Genomic DNA, 17,049 nt, shown 5'->3' with positions numbered 1-17,049 from the left:
CCCCACTGGGTCCAAGATGATTGGAGAAGCTTTAAATGGAAATTTCCTTAGCAGTTATAATTTTGATCTAGCCAGATGGTAATCCAGCTTTATCTCAATATCCAACTATGCCAGGGACACTGAAGGACTGCAAAACAATCTTCTCCATAAACCCCAATATTCAAGTTCACAGACAATATCTTAAAACTCCTTTTTCCAATCAGACAGTTACTCTAAAAGAAGTCTTCTTTCCAGGCCGTTAATGGCATACACACAGATCCATAACAGAAAGAAATGTGTTTTTCTGCACCAAGCAATGCCTTGACTAAGGGCCCATTTATTTTATTTTATGAGCAGAGTATTTGTATATAACACCGTGTTATGCTCTGGATGTTAATCAACCTTCAAGACTTTGCCTGCCAGTTTTATTGGAGTACCTTCCATTCTGCCATAAAGAGGACTTTGTACCAGTCTTCCTCCAGCCTAGGAGAGATTAACATCAGCTTGCAGCTAAAAACCTCTCTTTCACAAAGAACTTTTACACTTTAATTCTGGTCTCTTGTTAATGAGACTTTAAATATTCAAGGCCACCCCCATACTGTGCAAAGGTAATCTATGAAAGAGTGCATTTAAATCTACAATTGCAAATGGGCTGTGTTTATCTACTTAGATAAGACAGCCCTGTTCATTTCAATTACAGAAGGTCAGTTCCCGGCAAATGTAAACTGGCATTTGAAGTTCATCCCTGCAGGACAATGAGATGAGGTAAAGCTTCTGGGACAGGTTTCCATTTAAATAAAACTTGACAAGTAGTCCCTAATCACAGAGCTTGTGGCTGCACAAAAGGCCATTTTCAATTGATTTTGAGGAGGGGGGGAAGAAGAGTAGCAACAACTATGTTTCAAGAAGATTTGGAATTCAAGCCACATTCTGGTAACTTCTATCCTTTATTCCCGGCTTCCACCCAGAGGTAATTGCTGCTGATTCCCATCCACCTCCCCACTGAAATGCAGAGAGGCAGAACAACTACTGCAAAAAGCATTAGATTTTATAATTTTGGCAAAATTATCAAGTTACTTTCTTCCTGCCCTGTGAAGTAGATTGTCATGTTAAAGAAAAGAGTTGGGACACTTCTTGGAAGAGAAACAGTATGTTCCTGGACAGATGTGCCACAGGAACAAACAGGAGGGAAGGGAAATAGAGCCCTACGTACAGACTGTGTAAGAAGAGTATGTCTCACCCCAGCCCCAGCCCATTCCTGTATGATGCCTTAGTGCTCTGTGCAACTGTCCTGCTTCCTTCTGGCATATAGAGCCAGAGATCCAGGGAAAGCCTGAGGCTTTGAAATGAGATCCCAACATCACAGCAAGGGAGCAAGGGTCAAAAAAAAAAAAAAAAAAATCCAGAAGGGGATGAAATTCCTCTTCAACCCTCTCCATGTGCACCTGCATGTGTACACAGCAGTGCAACACAGATGGTTTTTCTCAATGCCCTGTATGAAAGGGCATGTTTTTACCATTGCTCTAGCACCCTCTTGCTACATTGTGACAGCATTTCTGCCCTGAACCAGAAAGAAAATTCCCCCGTTGTGAAGAACGGGAAAAAAATCTACTCCCTCTGTGCCATTTTCATCACTTTCAAGTTTCTTTCAATCTCTCCGCATAAACAGCAGGCATGACAAAAACACAAGGGTGCTTTGCATCCTCAGTAAACAGAACACTTTCAAAAACATTTGGGCATGAAATGTTTCCACCTTTCACAGCATCAGAGATGACAACCATTGGTCTGAGAGAAGTGTTTCAGGAAGAACCTGCTTTTGAGGCAACCCGGCTGAAACAGAGCATGTCAAGGTGTGATTTACCTCTAACACATCTGTTTACACACATGCACAGGAAGACTAGGAAGAGGCTGAATTGAAACATTTTTAAGGTCAAACACTACTGAAGCTAATTGAGTGATGAGTAAATGAGGAGAAAAATGCAATTAAATGCTGATGCAGTCTTTGGGCATTACTTAGAGCAGCTGGCTGAGGCCAAATCTTTTGCAAGAAAAGTGGTTTATCGCCTGGCTTCCCAAATCGCACCAGGTCAGCTGAAGAGGTTTCAGCTCTGTCCTGCCATGGGATCCTTGGCAGACTGCTCCAGCTGGACTCCTTCCAACTCGTCCCTTTTTCCATTTTAGCATATAGCTTGAATAAAGAAAACAAGATGAAGGCTTTCAAAGATAACGCAGTCTTTCACAAAGAGATGCAGAACAAAGCACAGGAAATTCTGAGCAATATAAAAAACGAATGTTGTCTGTTCAAGGCTTATCTGGAATGAGTTAGCCTCTTAGTGGACAGATCTGAAACATCACACAGTCCCAGCTGCAATTGCAATGCTAACAGCCTTGTGAAGGGAGAACACAGGATGGATAAGGGTGGCAATTTAGCTGCCTATAGCTCTCAGAACTGGAAACTCCTTCATATGTACCAGAAACAACACTTGTAAATCAGGCTTGTCACTGTAATCCCGTCATCCTAAACACAAGGCTTCTATATCTGCACCTTTGACTGGACTCCCCCTTCACAGTATTAAATTCACGTTAAGTGGAAAATAAAGGACATCAAAGGCAGGTAATTGAAAACATGTACTCAACTAATTCTGGGTACAATATCACATTAACTGCATATAATAAATCTGTGCTAGTCAGACACACAAAAAAGATTTTCAAATGCATATGCATTTATTACGATTCAGAGCAATCTGCTGTGACTTAACAGTCTACGTGCTGAGCTATATTTATTTTTTGGGAAACATTCACCCGCAGGCTCTCGGAAGTATCTGCTATGTGATGAACCCCTCATCATCACAGCAATCAAAAGACAGCAGTTATTTCAGCAGTTTCTTGGAGATTTTCAGTCAGAGAGATCCCACCAAAACCAAACCAAAACATGGAGGCAAGAGTTCAGAGCACAGACCAACGTCCCAGGCTGTTACAAGCTGTGAAATGAATGTCAGCAATGTGAGTTTTGTTGCTCAAAAAGGCAACTGATTTTCTTGCTTCCCACAGCATAAATTTTACATACAAATGTGGGTTGATGACACCTAAAATAATGAGATACAAATCTATTGATGTTTTTGGTTTACTCCATATCACTACAAGGATCTCCAAATCCATTCTGATTGGCAATCAATCTACTTAACAAGTCAAAGCCTGAGAACAAAGGTAATGACAAGTATTTGAGGTGAAAAGTAATCATGGACAACAGGAGAGCAACAGGAATACTGAAATTTAAACCCTCTTTACAACAGCTACATAATCCCACCTGCAGACCTTTGATCTCCACAAGAACTTTTTATTAAACCCTAATATAATAATAATGATGAGCACTGGGCATCAGAGAGAAAGAGGTAGTGTTCTCCCAACTCCCATGCCTTCTGAGAAATACTGTTCTTAGAGAAGCACTGTGCTCACTTTGTCTAAGCATACTGCTGGATTACAAAGCTTACTGCTTGCAGTGACTTATCCACTTCATGTCTGCATTTTGTGCAAGTTTTCCAGCCCTTTCAATAGCACAATCCACCAGGCAAATAATGGCATGGAACTTAATCGTTTACACTACCTTTAACAGCTGTTTAATTTTGGCTTTATCACTTAACAGCAACTTAACAACTCAACAATGGCCAGCATCAACCATCAATTCTCATCTCAGCAGACCGCTGGCATGAACTTCATCCAGCCCAGCCTGCCAGTTTGAAGGACAATGCTCTAAGCAGATCTCTCTGGTTTTTTAACATCCAAATAAAAACCTAGTCATTAAAAATACCAAAACTAAACCCAAATTTAAGCCTCTTTATCTGCCAAATAAATGGTTAAGCTAGAATACAAAGTGGTGCATCCCACCTAAGATTACAGTAAAAAAGCAGCTTTGCTGAAGTTATGTCTTACTCACATTTCTAAAATAAGCAAACTAGAATTGACAAAAGGTACAACTTTTGTCAGAACAGGTAATCCTACCGCATAAAACCACCACCATCCTTTCAGCTGCCCTAGCAGTCAAAAAGATGCCAGGGTGATAATTTAGGCTAGTTGGTGACTTTTACGGCTGCCAAAGACAGAATGAAGCAGTTTCCTTGTCTACACTCAAGGGTGCTCCCCAGACTGCTGATACAAACCAACAAAGCCAAAGCAGCAGCTATGCAGAATGACCCTGACTCAAGGAAAACAAAACTGTTGTCCCCTGTGGGGTTAAGGCAGGTTTTTTTTTTCCCCCATAAACAGTCTATGCAATGAATTTCACTAGTACATCAGTGGTGGGGGTGTTGTTTCTGTGTGTGGGTTTTGTCTTAGTTAAGAAATACATAACACCTACAGTTGCAAAGCACTTTGCAAAGAATTTTTAAGCTGCATCCTTTTTGCTCCTATTTCTGGCAACTGTCGTCCCCTCTAGCATATAAGGCTGTGCTGAGACAAGACAACTGCATCAATCCTAAAGCTGTGGTTAGACAAGATAACTGTGCTAACAGAGAAGCTTGCTTCTATCAGATGAGGTGTATATGGTCTCCTCCTCCTCCAGCTTTCAGTCAAGGTATTTTGGCTCTCCATTTTCTCCAAAATAAGCACTCGGTGCTCCTCTGACCTCTTGATGAAACTGTGTAGTTTATCAAACTAGAAGAAAACAATATCTTTTTAAATTCTTTTTCTGGAATAGTTTTCTGTGTATTAGTACACCAAACCAGCTGTACTGCATGGTCAGTCGAACGGCAGAGCCAGCACAAGACAGGAGGTGAAAGGAAGGGAATCAGACCCATTAGCCTCTGCTCACCTCTTGCCCACGTTTCCTCACCTTATTTCTTTTAGACCTTCAGTAAGTCAGCCTCTTACAGATTATGCACGTGCCTCTGCAGATTCTTCACTGCCATTTTCTTTTTCCATCGCTTACAATTAGCAATATGCAGGGAGTTAAAATTATTTTTAGACTATATTACTTGACCAGAAAAGCACTCAGGGGCAACAGCAACTCATTTAGAAGGCCATGAAATGAAATTTTAAGAATATTAATTATGCAATTCTTCTGTTTCTCTGGTTAAAAAAATATCCACCTCTGTTACGTCTCAGAGAAAAAGGATGACAGGCATCCTGCAAGAGGAAATTTTCTGGCAGTCTTGCCAAACACTGAAATTGTGTTAAGACGGGAGCACAATTTGGACATAATCAAATTGTGCAGAGATCACTGAGGGTGTAATTTGGTCTGCAGAATTTTTGTAAGTGGTGATGATGGAAAAGGTGAAAAGAGCCTGTGTCAGCCGATGAACAAGTGAGACCGTGGCAGGCTCAAAAATGAATTCTGTTCTTAAAAAAAAAACAAAAAAACAACAAAGCCAAAGAAAGGAAAAGAGATTTGAAATTTTCAATGGAGCCCAACCCCAACATCCCGTTATTTATTTGTTAATCTTTAAATTCACTTGACAGCAAGTACCAAAGTGAAAGTAATGCTGAATACCATGACAAATCTGCTCAAATGCTTATTTTCCAAGTCTTTAGGTGAAAACATCTACAATCACAGTTTAAAACTAGCCAAAAAGGCTGTTTACTCTGAATGTAAAGAGGAAATATTGCAAAGCTGAAAGAGGCGTTTCTGTAAATGCATATTAAAAATCCACTTACAGACAAGGGTCCTTGGCACACTTACTATCTTCTCCTAAAGCTTACGAGACAGACAGACATTACCCACTGTCAACAAATTCAATTTCACATCACTGGTGGAGTGAAAAGCTCCCCAGACAAATGTTAGCATAAAACCTCCTTCCAGTACTTAATTGCAACCTTCAAAAACAAGAGAGATGAAGTTACCAGTATATTTGAACCATCATAGCGAATGAAGGGGCCACTTTGTTGCTCAAAATTAAAGGCTGGTTGGTAGTCCAGCCTATGTGTCTGCATCAGGGAGGAAGGAAGGGCATGTGGTTCTGGGTTCATAGGGGCGCAGCTGAGACAACAGCACTTCCCTGAGGACTGCTGTGTTTTCATCTGCGCAAGTGGAAAGGGAAGAAAAGAGACATGGCCTCAGCCCAGCAAAGTGGTTGGCCTGCTGGCTGCTGCACATATTTGGCTTCTGGCAAATAATGCATGGCACTGAGCTGAAGGAGCAGGCTTAGCTGTGCTTAAGCATTTCTACCACATCTGTTGCAATTTTTACACGATGCCTGGGGTACCACCTACATGGCCAGGGAAAGAGGTTTCACCAGTAGGATGGAGACAGATAAATCCAGCCCCACTTCACCCTACCACTGGGAACCTCTGTATTGGCATGGCCCACTGGGGAATACAGACAGAAACCACTGTGCAGCAGGAAACAGGAAACACTTTAAAATCTGTGCAGCAATGACAAAACCAGCTAATTCCAGACAGCACTGCTGCCTGCCCCAGCCAGCCTGGCCAGCCAGTGCAGCAGCCAAGGGGTGGGCAGACTCGGGCATCAAAGCAGGCTGCTGCTGCTGCTGCTGCTGCTGCTGCTGCTGCATCCCACACCAGTCTCACAATCAGCTGCCTTAGAGGCTCCTGCCTCTATGTGCAGAGACATGTCAGTTTCGGAAAAAGCAACAGAAGTCCAGCAAACTCCAGCAAAAGCCACTTTAGCTTCTGTGAGTGAACAGCTGAGGGCAGGAGCAGACCAGCACAAGGGAGGAAGGGGCGCCACAGCTGTCTGTGGACCACAGCTACCTCCATGAAAGCACTGACATTGTTCCTTCTGTTTAAAGAGCACACATAATATGAATAAATTATTTTAACCACCCTAAACGCAAGGTGAAATCTCACAGAATAGCAAAATTACATGGTTTTACTCATTTCTATTTACTAAACGAGCAAGACTTCCAACTTCTGTCTTGAACCAAAGCATTCCCTCGTGTGCATTTGATTTCCCCAACTAGCTCATGTTTTGCCACAAGCTTAACCTAGCTGGCACGTTTGCAAATTGCCATGACACCTTTCTACGACAAGGTATATCTTGTGAAAATGCACGATCTGCTTGAATGATTCTAAAGTCTCATTTGTCATGTCTGCAGATTAACTAACCGCCTTCAACAAACAAGGAAACTTTGGCACTTCTTCCACTTACAAAACACTAGCCCTGTCACTAATTTCTTTATCACAAGGTTTGAAAAATGGAATTTAAAGTTTCACATCCTAAAAATGTGCTTTATGATATCTTCCGAGGAAACTGGATTTATTCTCATAAACAGAACACAAGCAATAATTACATCTTTCATTGCCCATTTTACAGCCTTATCTCGCATTCTAAGCTACAGGAGAAGAAAACAATTTCCTACAGGAATTAGTTTTCCTTTTAGATGAGGATCCTTGAAAACTGGTATCACTATTCCAAACACCAATCCCTATTCTTAAAATCCTAATGCAAATGACAGCCAGCAGTAATCAAAATCATTAAAGAGATCCCTCTTGGTTTTCCAGCACATGACCTTGTTTCCATAATCAGAGTTCCAGTACCCCATTTAGGGCTGCAGAGAAGTTTCTTGACAACCTGCAAAAGCACCTCCCTCAGATTTTATATTCCTGCTGCTGGAGAAGAACTCATAGCAAACAAAGGCATACTGTAGAGTGTCATTCTGTACTCTGCAAATAACTAGAGTCAACACAGAATTACAGAATAGTTTGGGTTGGAAGGGATCTTAAAGATCATCTAGTTCCAACCCCCCCTGCAATGGGCAGGGACACCGTCCACCCAACCATAAACATTCATGCAATATATCCTTCGATAAAATGGCCGTAACACACCCTCTCGCCTTTCTCTGAAATCGTTCTAGCTGGGAGGAGGGAATAAGAGTAAAGAAAGCAGAAAAACAGTTAAAATGAAAAATAACTTGCAACACAAACATGTAAGCAAAATTTATCAGGTGAAAAGGAGATATAAAAAGGTTAGAAGTAAGGAGACCTGCAAACATACCACCACCCCCAAACAACCTACTACTTTAATCGGGGATACTTAAGAAACAGGGTTTCAGACACACACTGAAAATGGCAGGATTGTTTTCATGATAACAAATATCTTGAATAGCGAGGTAGCGACAGCCAAGGTATTATTATACATAAAATCTCCACAAGTCATTTGAATTTTTATTTATTTAAATTTTATTTTGCTTTTATTATTTGGAGAAGCATTAAAGTTAATTGTCTCTGTGCCACCACCAGCACATCTTGGAGCCAGCAGAAGCTTTAATACAGAAAAGACTCCTGTTAATGGGTTCATCTCTCACATTTAAAATTAACTTGCTTTTCTCACTATCAATCAAAGAGGCATCATTATTCCAGCTACAAAATCATTAACAATACTACCGTACTCACCATCTGAAATACCACTGACAATCATTTTCATACACGTTTAGTTTTAGCTTGGCAAATGCTGGCAAAGCAACTTTTGTAGCATGTTTATGCAACTTCAGCCACTTCAAATCCATAAAAACTTCTTAAAAGACATCAGTTGCAAGAGGCTAGTATTTTACCTTCCTCTATAGCCAAAAATAAGTACTTTCAACTGAAACAAATTACATACTGCAAGTCTATAAATAAATAAATTTCAGGGATGACAGTTGTAAAACCAGAACAAAGAAACTCTCTGCACTACAGATGGTGGCACTAAGATCAAATCCTGCTACCTAGCTGTTTGTGGTCCCCTGAACTCTCAGAAGTATGTGAAACCAAACCACATTTCCAAAATGAACAGGAAGCTCAGAGACTTTGAACCCTGTTCAGACCCCTCCTTCCACTCCTGGAAACAGTTAAAATTTGCCAGGTACTAGAAGGTGACTTCCAACAGCTGAAGAAGCAATACCCTTTAACGTTCACTAGGGACAGCAGCACAAACCCTATACTTCGCAAGGCAAAGCACCCTAACCAGAATCCAAATCAGAGGAGCCCAGCTTTACCAGCTTTACGTAGGCACTGAACACATTTAACTTCAAGTTATTTCAGCTACATTCCCCCCCAAATGCCTTCCTCAACAGTTATGAGTGCTGAATATTAATAAAGATACCACTCACAGAAAACTATATTTAACTGCATGCTCCTTTTAGGAGTAATGTGCAAGAAATACTGCTTCTGCCCTGCATGTTGTAACAAAGGACAAACTTCTTATTCAAAAAGTATGAAATCACCTATCTTAGGCTCACCCTTAAAATACTACACTTCCCTAAATTCAGAATAGCACAGTAATTTCTCAGAACAACCTGCTTTTTCCTCTGTACACAGAGACCTGTGGATTTGCAAATATATGGCTACAGTGGTTTTTTTTTAAGATTTAATGAACAAATTATATGTTCAAATTGATTTTCTTAATGTCACTGTACAATATCAATTCTCCTCCCTTTTGCAAATCTTTTATTCTCTGCATAATGAAACATTCTTCCAAGTATCAGTGGATTAAAAAAAAAAACCAGCTTTTTGGACCATGATGTTGAAATAGAGCAGCAGACAGGACATTTGAAAAATCATTCAAGCAAACAGAAAGAGTAACACAGCGTATCATTCACACTGGAAAACAAAACCAACAAAAAAAAAAACCACCACCAAACCCCCAAAGAACTGCTCACCTGCTTCTGCAAAGGAGAAAAAGCACTGAACACCACAGTTCTCAATGGGAGAGGCAAGCTCTGAAGATGCAACCTGTGTCACTACCACAGGAAGCTGGTGGCATAGTCTGTGTCTGGTACCTGCATCAACACAGCATTCCCAGCCAACTCACTTTTTATCTAAGCTTTGGAGAAACTAGACACCATACAAACCTCAGTCATCCTGTAACCTGGCACACCATCAAAGCCTCCTAACAGACAATTACTGTGCTTCACGCCTTTAGACTTTTTTTCCTTTGACTAAACAAACCCCCCACAATGGAATAAGAAACTTTTCCAAGAGCAACTGTGTTTGACAGAAGATCAATGATGCAGAGGTGTTGGAAGGAAAAAAGCCAGCACTGTTTTGTGAACATCTCCAAGCTTATTAATGGCTTGCTCTTAAAGATAGATAGATGCCCCTTCCCATCAGATCAGTATTTGATATTATTACTGAACTCAGAAGTCTAAGGTCTTCTTTAATCATATTAAGGAGTTCGCAATTGCTTACGCAATGCAGTAACTTCATCATGCTGCCTGTAGTCATCCAGCCATTCCCCTAAGTTTTTGTCTTGTCAGCAATAACACTCAGTGAAAATGCAGTGAAATTTGACTCACCATGTCAAGCTACATATAAATATGAATAACCTACCAAGTAAGCACCCAGCTGCTGCTTTAATGCATTAGCACATGTATAGTTATGCATATGCCTAAAAGGAACTACCATAAACCTCCATAAAGAAACAAATAAGCTCTTGTGAGTCAAGAGAAAACCATAAGCCTGCCCAGAAATCTGAATCCTGCCAGTCATCACTTTCAAGGCTCAAGCCAGCATGACAAAGCCTCTTCAGGAAAGGGTCCTGTGTCAGGGAGTGAATCTTAAAAGAGACACACTTTATATTCACCTCTCAGAACACCATGGCTTTTTAAAGCAAGCTGTAAGGGAAAGCAACAGATAATAATTGGCCAAAGGTTTAAATAAATAAAATTAAACTCTTTGCAACCCCCTGCCATCAGGCTTGTCTGTATCTCCTTTTAAAACCTCTAAACAACTGCTCTGTGAACTGCTGAACTAGGGGAATCCAATGTTCCAGCATTTGTGTCCTCTCAATCCTTTAAGTCTTTTTATGTAAGCCCTGTGCTACTTCACTTCTGGACAACAGACAGTGTGGAATGATACCACTCCAGAGATACAGATCCTGGTTAGACAGTTACTTGCATCCAAATGACATCAAGTAGATAAATTCCATCCGACTGCCCTTCCCCAAGACAACTGAATCCAATCACATTTAAATGGATACCTTCTCTGTCAAATTACTCAGCACATCAGGGAGCAGTCTGAGCAGAAGTGCCTCCTTTTCTACTGAGTGACATCCTGTCCCTTGTCCTTCTGCCTGCCAACTACCCTCCACCCCAATCCCGATCCCAACTGGTTCACCAGAAACTGAAACATATGGATTGTTGAACCTGGGCATTTTACACACTTTAGAAACAAGTTGTTCTTGTTTCTAAAACAAAGGGCACAGTGCATGCCTGATGGTGCACTGGTCTCCTTCCACCCTACAACAGAACCAATACATTGAAAGAACAGAGTCCCTCCAGCAGTTATCGCAGAAGCAGCTCACCGTTCACTGCCTTGAGGCTCCCACTAATGCTGTCACCATGTTGCCGCTTCTGTGCGTTCTTGAACTCCTTCAGAGATAAATAAAGGACCTTCCGCACCACCCTCTCTTCTGACCAGGGAATCCCATCGCTGTCATCCTAGAGAAGACGGAAATGGAAGAGATATTAGTTGCGTGCATTTGAAACTAAACCAAAACAAACAAAACCCTAAAGCATAGGGCTACACAGATTATTTTTAATTAAAAAAAAAAAAAGCTGTAACAGAGAACAGAAATATAACTATTACCATCAAGACAGAGCATTAGTCCCTCTAATAGTTTACCTTGCAAACAGCAGTAGCCCTGTACCAGGTGTTAAGGCAGAAGGCGAAACTTATTTGTTAAAATCCTCATAAGGAACTGCTTACAGAGAAGTTTATCCCAGCCAGGAAGGGCTCTCTCCAATAATTTGGGGGAGGACCCAACTAAATTGAATGTTGTATAAATTTAAGAGGTTAAGTTTTGAGAGCCAATTTCTCTTGTTGCCATTTCAGCCTTGATTTCTGCCTCTTGGCTTAGGAATTTATTTTTTCTTCCCCCTTCTGGTTTAGTGATCTGTATTTATTGAAGATGTTACAATGAAGTTGTACACTGATAGCACTGAAGTTATTCTGAATTTAACTAAGGGTAAAGCCAAGTGGAATTTGGCCCATAAGGTATATGTTTTCTACTTTATTATTAGGAGACAAATGCTACATTGTCAAAAGGAATAGTAGTACGTGTCATACTTAGTACTTGCTTTAGTTAAAAGATTAATTCCCTGGAAAAGTATTTCCCCAAAGCCTTTAGTATTCAAATAAATTAAGTCAGCAAATTGATATAAAGACATAAGTGAGATCAGGTAAGTCATATTTTCATACTCCCTATACTTGTCTTGGGGTCTTTAAAAAAAAAATCATCATAATTTGAGCATTTTTGCCCTTGAATTCCTCAAGGGCTACATCATGCCAAGCAAAAAGATTAACATTTCTAGGCAGGCCTTATTTAGGTAATGTACCACAGCATACTGCCATGCAGCACTGGAAACCCCAAAAGCCCCATCAGCGATTCTCACCAGGAGGCAGAAGAGTTTATACCATCCCATGTGTCAAAGAAGTGACCAACACAATCAACTCGGGGGGGGGGGGGGGGGGGGGGGGGAAGACCACAGTTTAGGGTGACCATTTTCTTTGCTCCTCTAGTGACCTAACTGGCATTCAGTTGCTGAACTGTGATCAAAAACATCATATTCCCTCCACTCCTCCAACCCCACCCCCTCCCACAAAAAAAAAAATTCAATCTCATATGGCAAATTACTTGGGAAGAATAATAATAATAATAAAAAAAAAAAAGGAGGCAAAAGGAGACAACACAATGAGCGCAGTGAAAGCAGCCAGTGTGTTGGCAGCAGGATGTACATTTCACATGAGGGACAAACTACTATCCTTTGAAGAAGGCTGAGCTATGCCCAGGGAGCTTTAGAGTAGAGGCAGCTCTGGGCCAAGAAAGAAAGTTTTGTAACTCAACACCCACAGCAACCAGAAAGGGAAAAAAAAAAAAAACCAAACCATCTCCAGGCAAGCAGTTTAAAAGGACTCGTACATCCAGCTATTTTGTCAACAGAGGTTTACGCAAGCAACTCCGGCTTGCTGTTTTGCTGCCAACTTAACTTCAGCTCTAACCAGAAGTGACACTAAACACGAGAGGGCTGCAGCCTGCATAATTTTAACAAAGCTTGCCCAAAGATGCCCCATTTACATTCCCACCACCAAGGGCCTGGCGGGACATCACACATTTCTGCTTTCACAGAAACTACTTATTAAATCCCCAAGGGAACCATTCTCAGATAGAAACAGCCATAAGCACCTCCAGCAGCCATCACATTATGGACACAGGCCTGCATACACAGTTTGCTCCCTTCACCAGCATTTGTACAGATTTCCCTAATATAAGGGGCAGCAAATGTGAGGAAGATGAAGAGCCCCCTAACCAGGCACACCACCCCAGGCTCTGAGCCTAGACAAGCTACACAGAAACCCTAACAAGAAGTAACAACAACATTATCCCATATTCTTATAAATTCCTTAAGCCAGGCACGCACAAGACACGTGTCAGGATCGAGCCCAGTTAATGTAAGGTGTACTCAGAGACATGCCACTTTCCTTAGGCCCTGTCGGCCTCAGGCTGTGAAACACCGGGCCTGTCCTGAAGCCATAGACAAATCGTTCCTCCACCAGACCCACTGGTTCCTGACCCCACTGGCTCTTTTATCGCCACTAAAAATACAGCAAAAACATAGAGAACACAAATAAACTAATCCCACTTAAACCCACGTTGTCAGGACAGCTCACAGCAAGCAGCACATGGCAGCGTTCACTATGTCAGTACTGAGGGGGTGAAGCCTGCTGACAGAACTGATCTTTACATTGGCATGCGCTGACCAAACAGCCGACTGCAGCAGGTAAGGGAGCACTGTCAGGTACAACTGATGCCATGCCCTGGGACACACCAGTTATGGTCTCTCTTGCAGGAGAGAAGGACAGTACCATGACATGGGCCTATGGTCTAGGCCACCCTCTCAAAGTATTTCTGTGAACAGCCTGAAGTCATCTCCCTCTCCCCAGACAACATGCTGTAAATGCAAACATACGGAGTGCAACCCAGCCCCCAGTTTTCCGAGGGACACAAGCACCCAAATGTGTTCCTGCTGTCAGCTCAAGGCTCCAGCCCTGCTGCAGGAGACGCTCCCTCCCGCTTTCCCCAGTGCGGCCATAATGCTACCAGCAAAGAGATGCGTCCCAGGAGGCAGGAACAAAGACCTTCCTCAGCACCCCCTGCAGCAACACAGCAACATTTCACACCACACTCACTTCACAGAGCTGTAAAACTCAAGATGAACCATATTGGCTTCATCCCTCCCTGTAACAGCAGCACTGTCAACAGAAACACACGTGGGGGAGTCTCTCCACGCCAAAGATCTCACCAGCCCGTTGTGCTGAGGCTGCATCCACTGCTCCGCCTACACTGCTCTGTTGCCAGCTTTCCCTGCACCCATCACTCTGCTTGGAAAAAGGTCCTCAAGCTCCCCAACACTGTGTTATCCAAGGTCAGCAAAATCAGGGGCTAAGCTGCTACCAAAAGTTGCTCCATGCAGGAGGAATAAAAAGGTTTCACAATCACTGACGGCATCTTCTCCTGAGCCTGTGGCATAAAAGCAGCCGCAAGCCAGAGAGCAGCTGACTTGGAGCCCAGCTGAGCTGCTGCTCTGCTGGTGATGCAGCTCCAGCTCCCGACACATTTAACCATAATTACATGGGTCAGATCATCTCTGCCTCGGCACTCCAGTGGAGGGAGAGCCACCATGTGCCCCGCTCTGCACTTGTACCACCAACAACTGCAAGAGTTACCTCACTTCAGCAAAACAACATACACACACCCGGAACTCCTCAGAAATGTCCTCAAGTGAAACCTTGAGGAATTTAATCTAAGTAACCTCTCAAAAAGAAACAAACAAAAAAAACCCAAGCCCCTCAAAGGGTCTGACTTGATCGCTGCCTTTAAATATGTCCACAGGGAGTAGGAATTTGGTAATAGATGGCTCCGGGGCTGGCAGAGAGGGGTGTAATATCATCCAACAGCTGGAACTCGAATTCAAAAAAATGTAAGAAAGAATTAAAGAACAATTTCTGCAACTCTGCAAGTAATTAGCCATTGAAGCGACTTACGGGGAACTAACGGATTGTCCATTATTGACTTAGACTCAAAAGAGGACTGAGTAACGTCTTAAACTGTAGGTTCAGCACCACAAGCCCACAGCTCTCCCTGTGCAGGTCAGCCGAGATGGCGTCTGCCTCTCAATCTGATAGTAAGATTAGCTTACGAACTCACTGAAAAAATAACAGACGTGAGCAACCAGGGAAGCCCTGGGGCAGAATTAAGAAACAGAAGTGCATCATTTCCTGTAAACTGCTAAAACCCCCAAAAAATCATGCCACCTTCTTTGTTACAGTGTTTCAGGGAACCACACATTGTACATTTATAGCTGAACTTCAGCAACCAGGGCAGCCAAGCAACATGTCAACAAGTTCACTCCAAGGGGATGGGGAAGAGGAGCACAACCTCCATTCATCTACGCAGTATGCTCCTGCACAGGACGCTACCTTGCAGATAGCAGAGCAGCTCTCTTTCACACTACCTGGCTGACAGCTTGCTTTCAGCTCTAAGTTGTAGAGGTGATGCTTGCAGAAAAGTACAACAGGATACTGCCACATACTGCTAACTTGGGAAGAAATATATACATACACATGCAGTGTATGTGTGTGGCTTTGCTATGTGCATATTAAAGGTATATAATGCACTTAACATACCATGACATATATATTAATGTGGGTGTATACAAACTAAAATATATACATATTAATGTATAATGCACGCATAAATATAAGCACATATATAGGTATGTAGACATAGTATACATCAATTTATAATGTATATTTGCAATGAGATAAAAATGTGCACCACCTATACCTTTCACCATTCATCTACAGCTTAGGCACTTGCTCAGTGCAGTTCAGCTGCCTAGCCTGTATATATGGCCTGCACACAGACTTCTCATTAAAAAATAACACAAACCCCAAAAAGCAAAGCCGAGAGAAGTGAAAGGCAGGCTTCACGCCACCTCCCGTGTAGGTGAGACGTCAGCCTGAAGTAGCAGGCACTGCTGCATGCTGCTTTGCTCCATGAGAAACAGCAGAAGCATGCACGTACAAATGACTCCAGCTTCTCTGTTTGTTCATTCATCGCCAGATACGGCATTCTTTAGCCTGGCTCAGCCTTGCCTTAAGCAAACAGGAGTCACAGTTCACAGTGACTGGAACAAGGGAGAACGCACACAGTGCTCCACGCTATTTGTTTTACTTTTATGTAAATACTTTAACAGCAGTGATGGTTTTATTTGAAAAGTCAGGACTTTGTAAGGTACAAAGATATTTATAAGCATGTGTGTTATGACTCAGTGTGGCTGGCGTGTTTCCAGCTCTTTCTCTGGGTCTTTCCCAAGCACGCATCTCCTGACCCCATTCTTCATGCCAGGTTGCAGAAAGCAAAACAACAAAACACAAACCCCCTCTTTTTATTTTTTCCAGCACTGCAGCCAACGCTCGCTTAAAATCACTGTGGCACCCAATGCCCTAAATGAATATGCTTTCATGGTTCAACAGCCCCCAGAGAGTCTTTCCCGCAGATGTAAGAAGGTCATTTTGAAGCAATGGGAAAAATAAACCACAAGCTTCTACCCTTTCCTCAAGGATATTTTTGAAGGAGAACTATTTCAAAGGGTGTTTTTTTCTGTGTTTAGTTAGCAACAAAACAAAAATCTGTCTTTTGCATGAAAAACAGACAACCCGTTTTCAGAGATCATACAAATTACTTTGCAGCTGAAGGACCAAGACAGAAATGTTTGTTTACTAGATGCAAGACCTGCAACAGATTTTTGCCTTTTGGCTGTATATTATCAATGAAAAACAGTTATACCTGGTTTTCCTCCAAAAGCCAGACCTAAGAAATTGGTAGAAAACCTAGACGCCTCCCAAGGCTGAAAGAGATCTTCTGTGCAGTCTTGGGTGAGTTAGCACTGCTAACTGCAATTAGTACACTTATTCATTTACAAAGCCCACTTCCTCAGTATACATATGGCACGGTGTGAACCTCAAGAGAAAGTGCAAAGCACTGTATTAACACACGCACTTCCCCTGTTGCATTGGCAGAGGTCTCCATTGTATCGCAAAGTCCCATCAACTTTCTCACCACTCCGAGCACATAGT

General features: G+C 42.1%; 1 protein-coding gene across 2 annotated transcripts in view; it reads right to left on the bottom strand.

The window, feature by feature from the left end:
• The window catches only part of JARID2 (jumonji and AT-rich interaction domain containing 2), a 222,718-nt gene that overhangs the window by 118,092 nt on the left and 87,577 nt on the right, over positions 1-17,049 (bottom strand). The window contains exons 1-2 of one of the 2 annotated variants that reach the window (XM_057424215.1): positions 12,246-12,334; positions 11,213-11,348 (exon numbers count right to left, since the gene is read on the bottom strand). In XM_057424215.1, the coding sequence (XP_057280198.1) occupies positions 11,213-11,348; positions 12,246-12,332 (223 nt within the window). In that variant the 5' untranslated portion in view covers positions 12,333-12,334. Of the gene's footprint in view, positions 1-11,212; positions 11,349-12,245; positions 12,335-17,049 lie in introns of those variants that run through there. The other variant, XM_057424216.1, reaches the window with a different exon arrangement.

The sequence above is a fragment of the Pezoporus wallicus genome, unplaced genomic scaffold, assembly GCF_028554395.1.
Source record: "Pezoporus wallicus isolate ANWC-B61680 ecotype Strahan unplaced genomic scaffold, APGP_CSIRO_Pwel_v1 contig_5485, whole genome shotgun sequence".
Lineage (NCBI taxonomy): Eukaryota > Metazoa > Chordata > Aves > Psittaciformes > Psittacidae > Pezoporus > Pezoporus wallicus.
The sequence above is the reverse complement of the archived record's forward strand: the minus strand, read 5'-3'. Positions and strand labels throughout refer to the sequence as shown.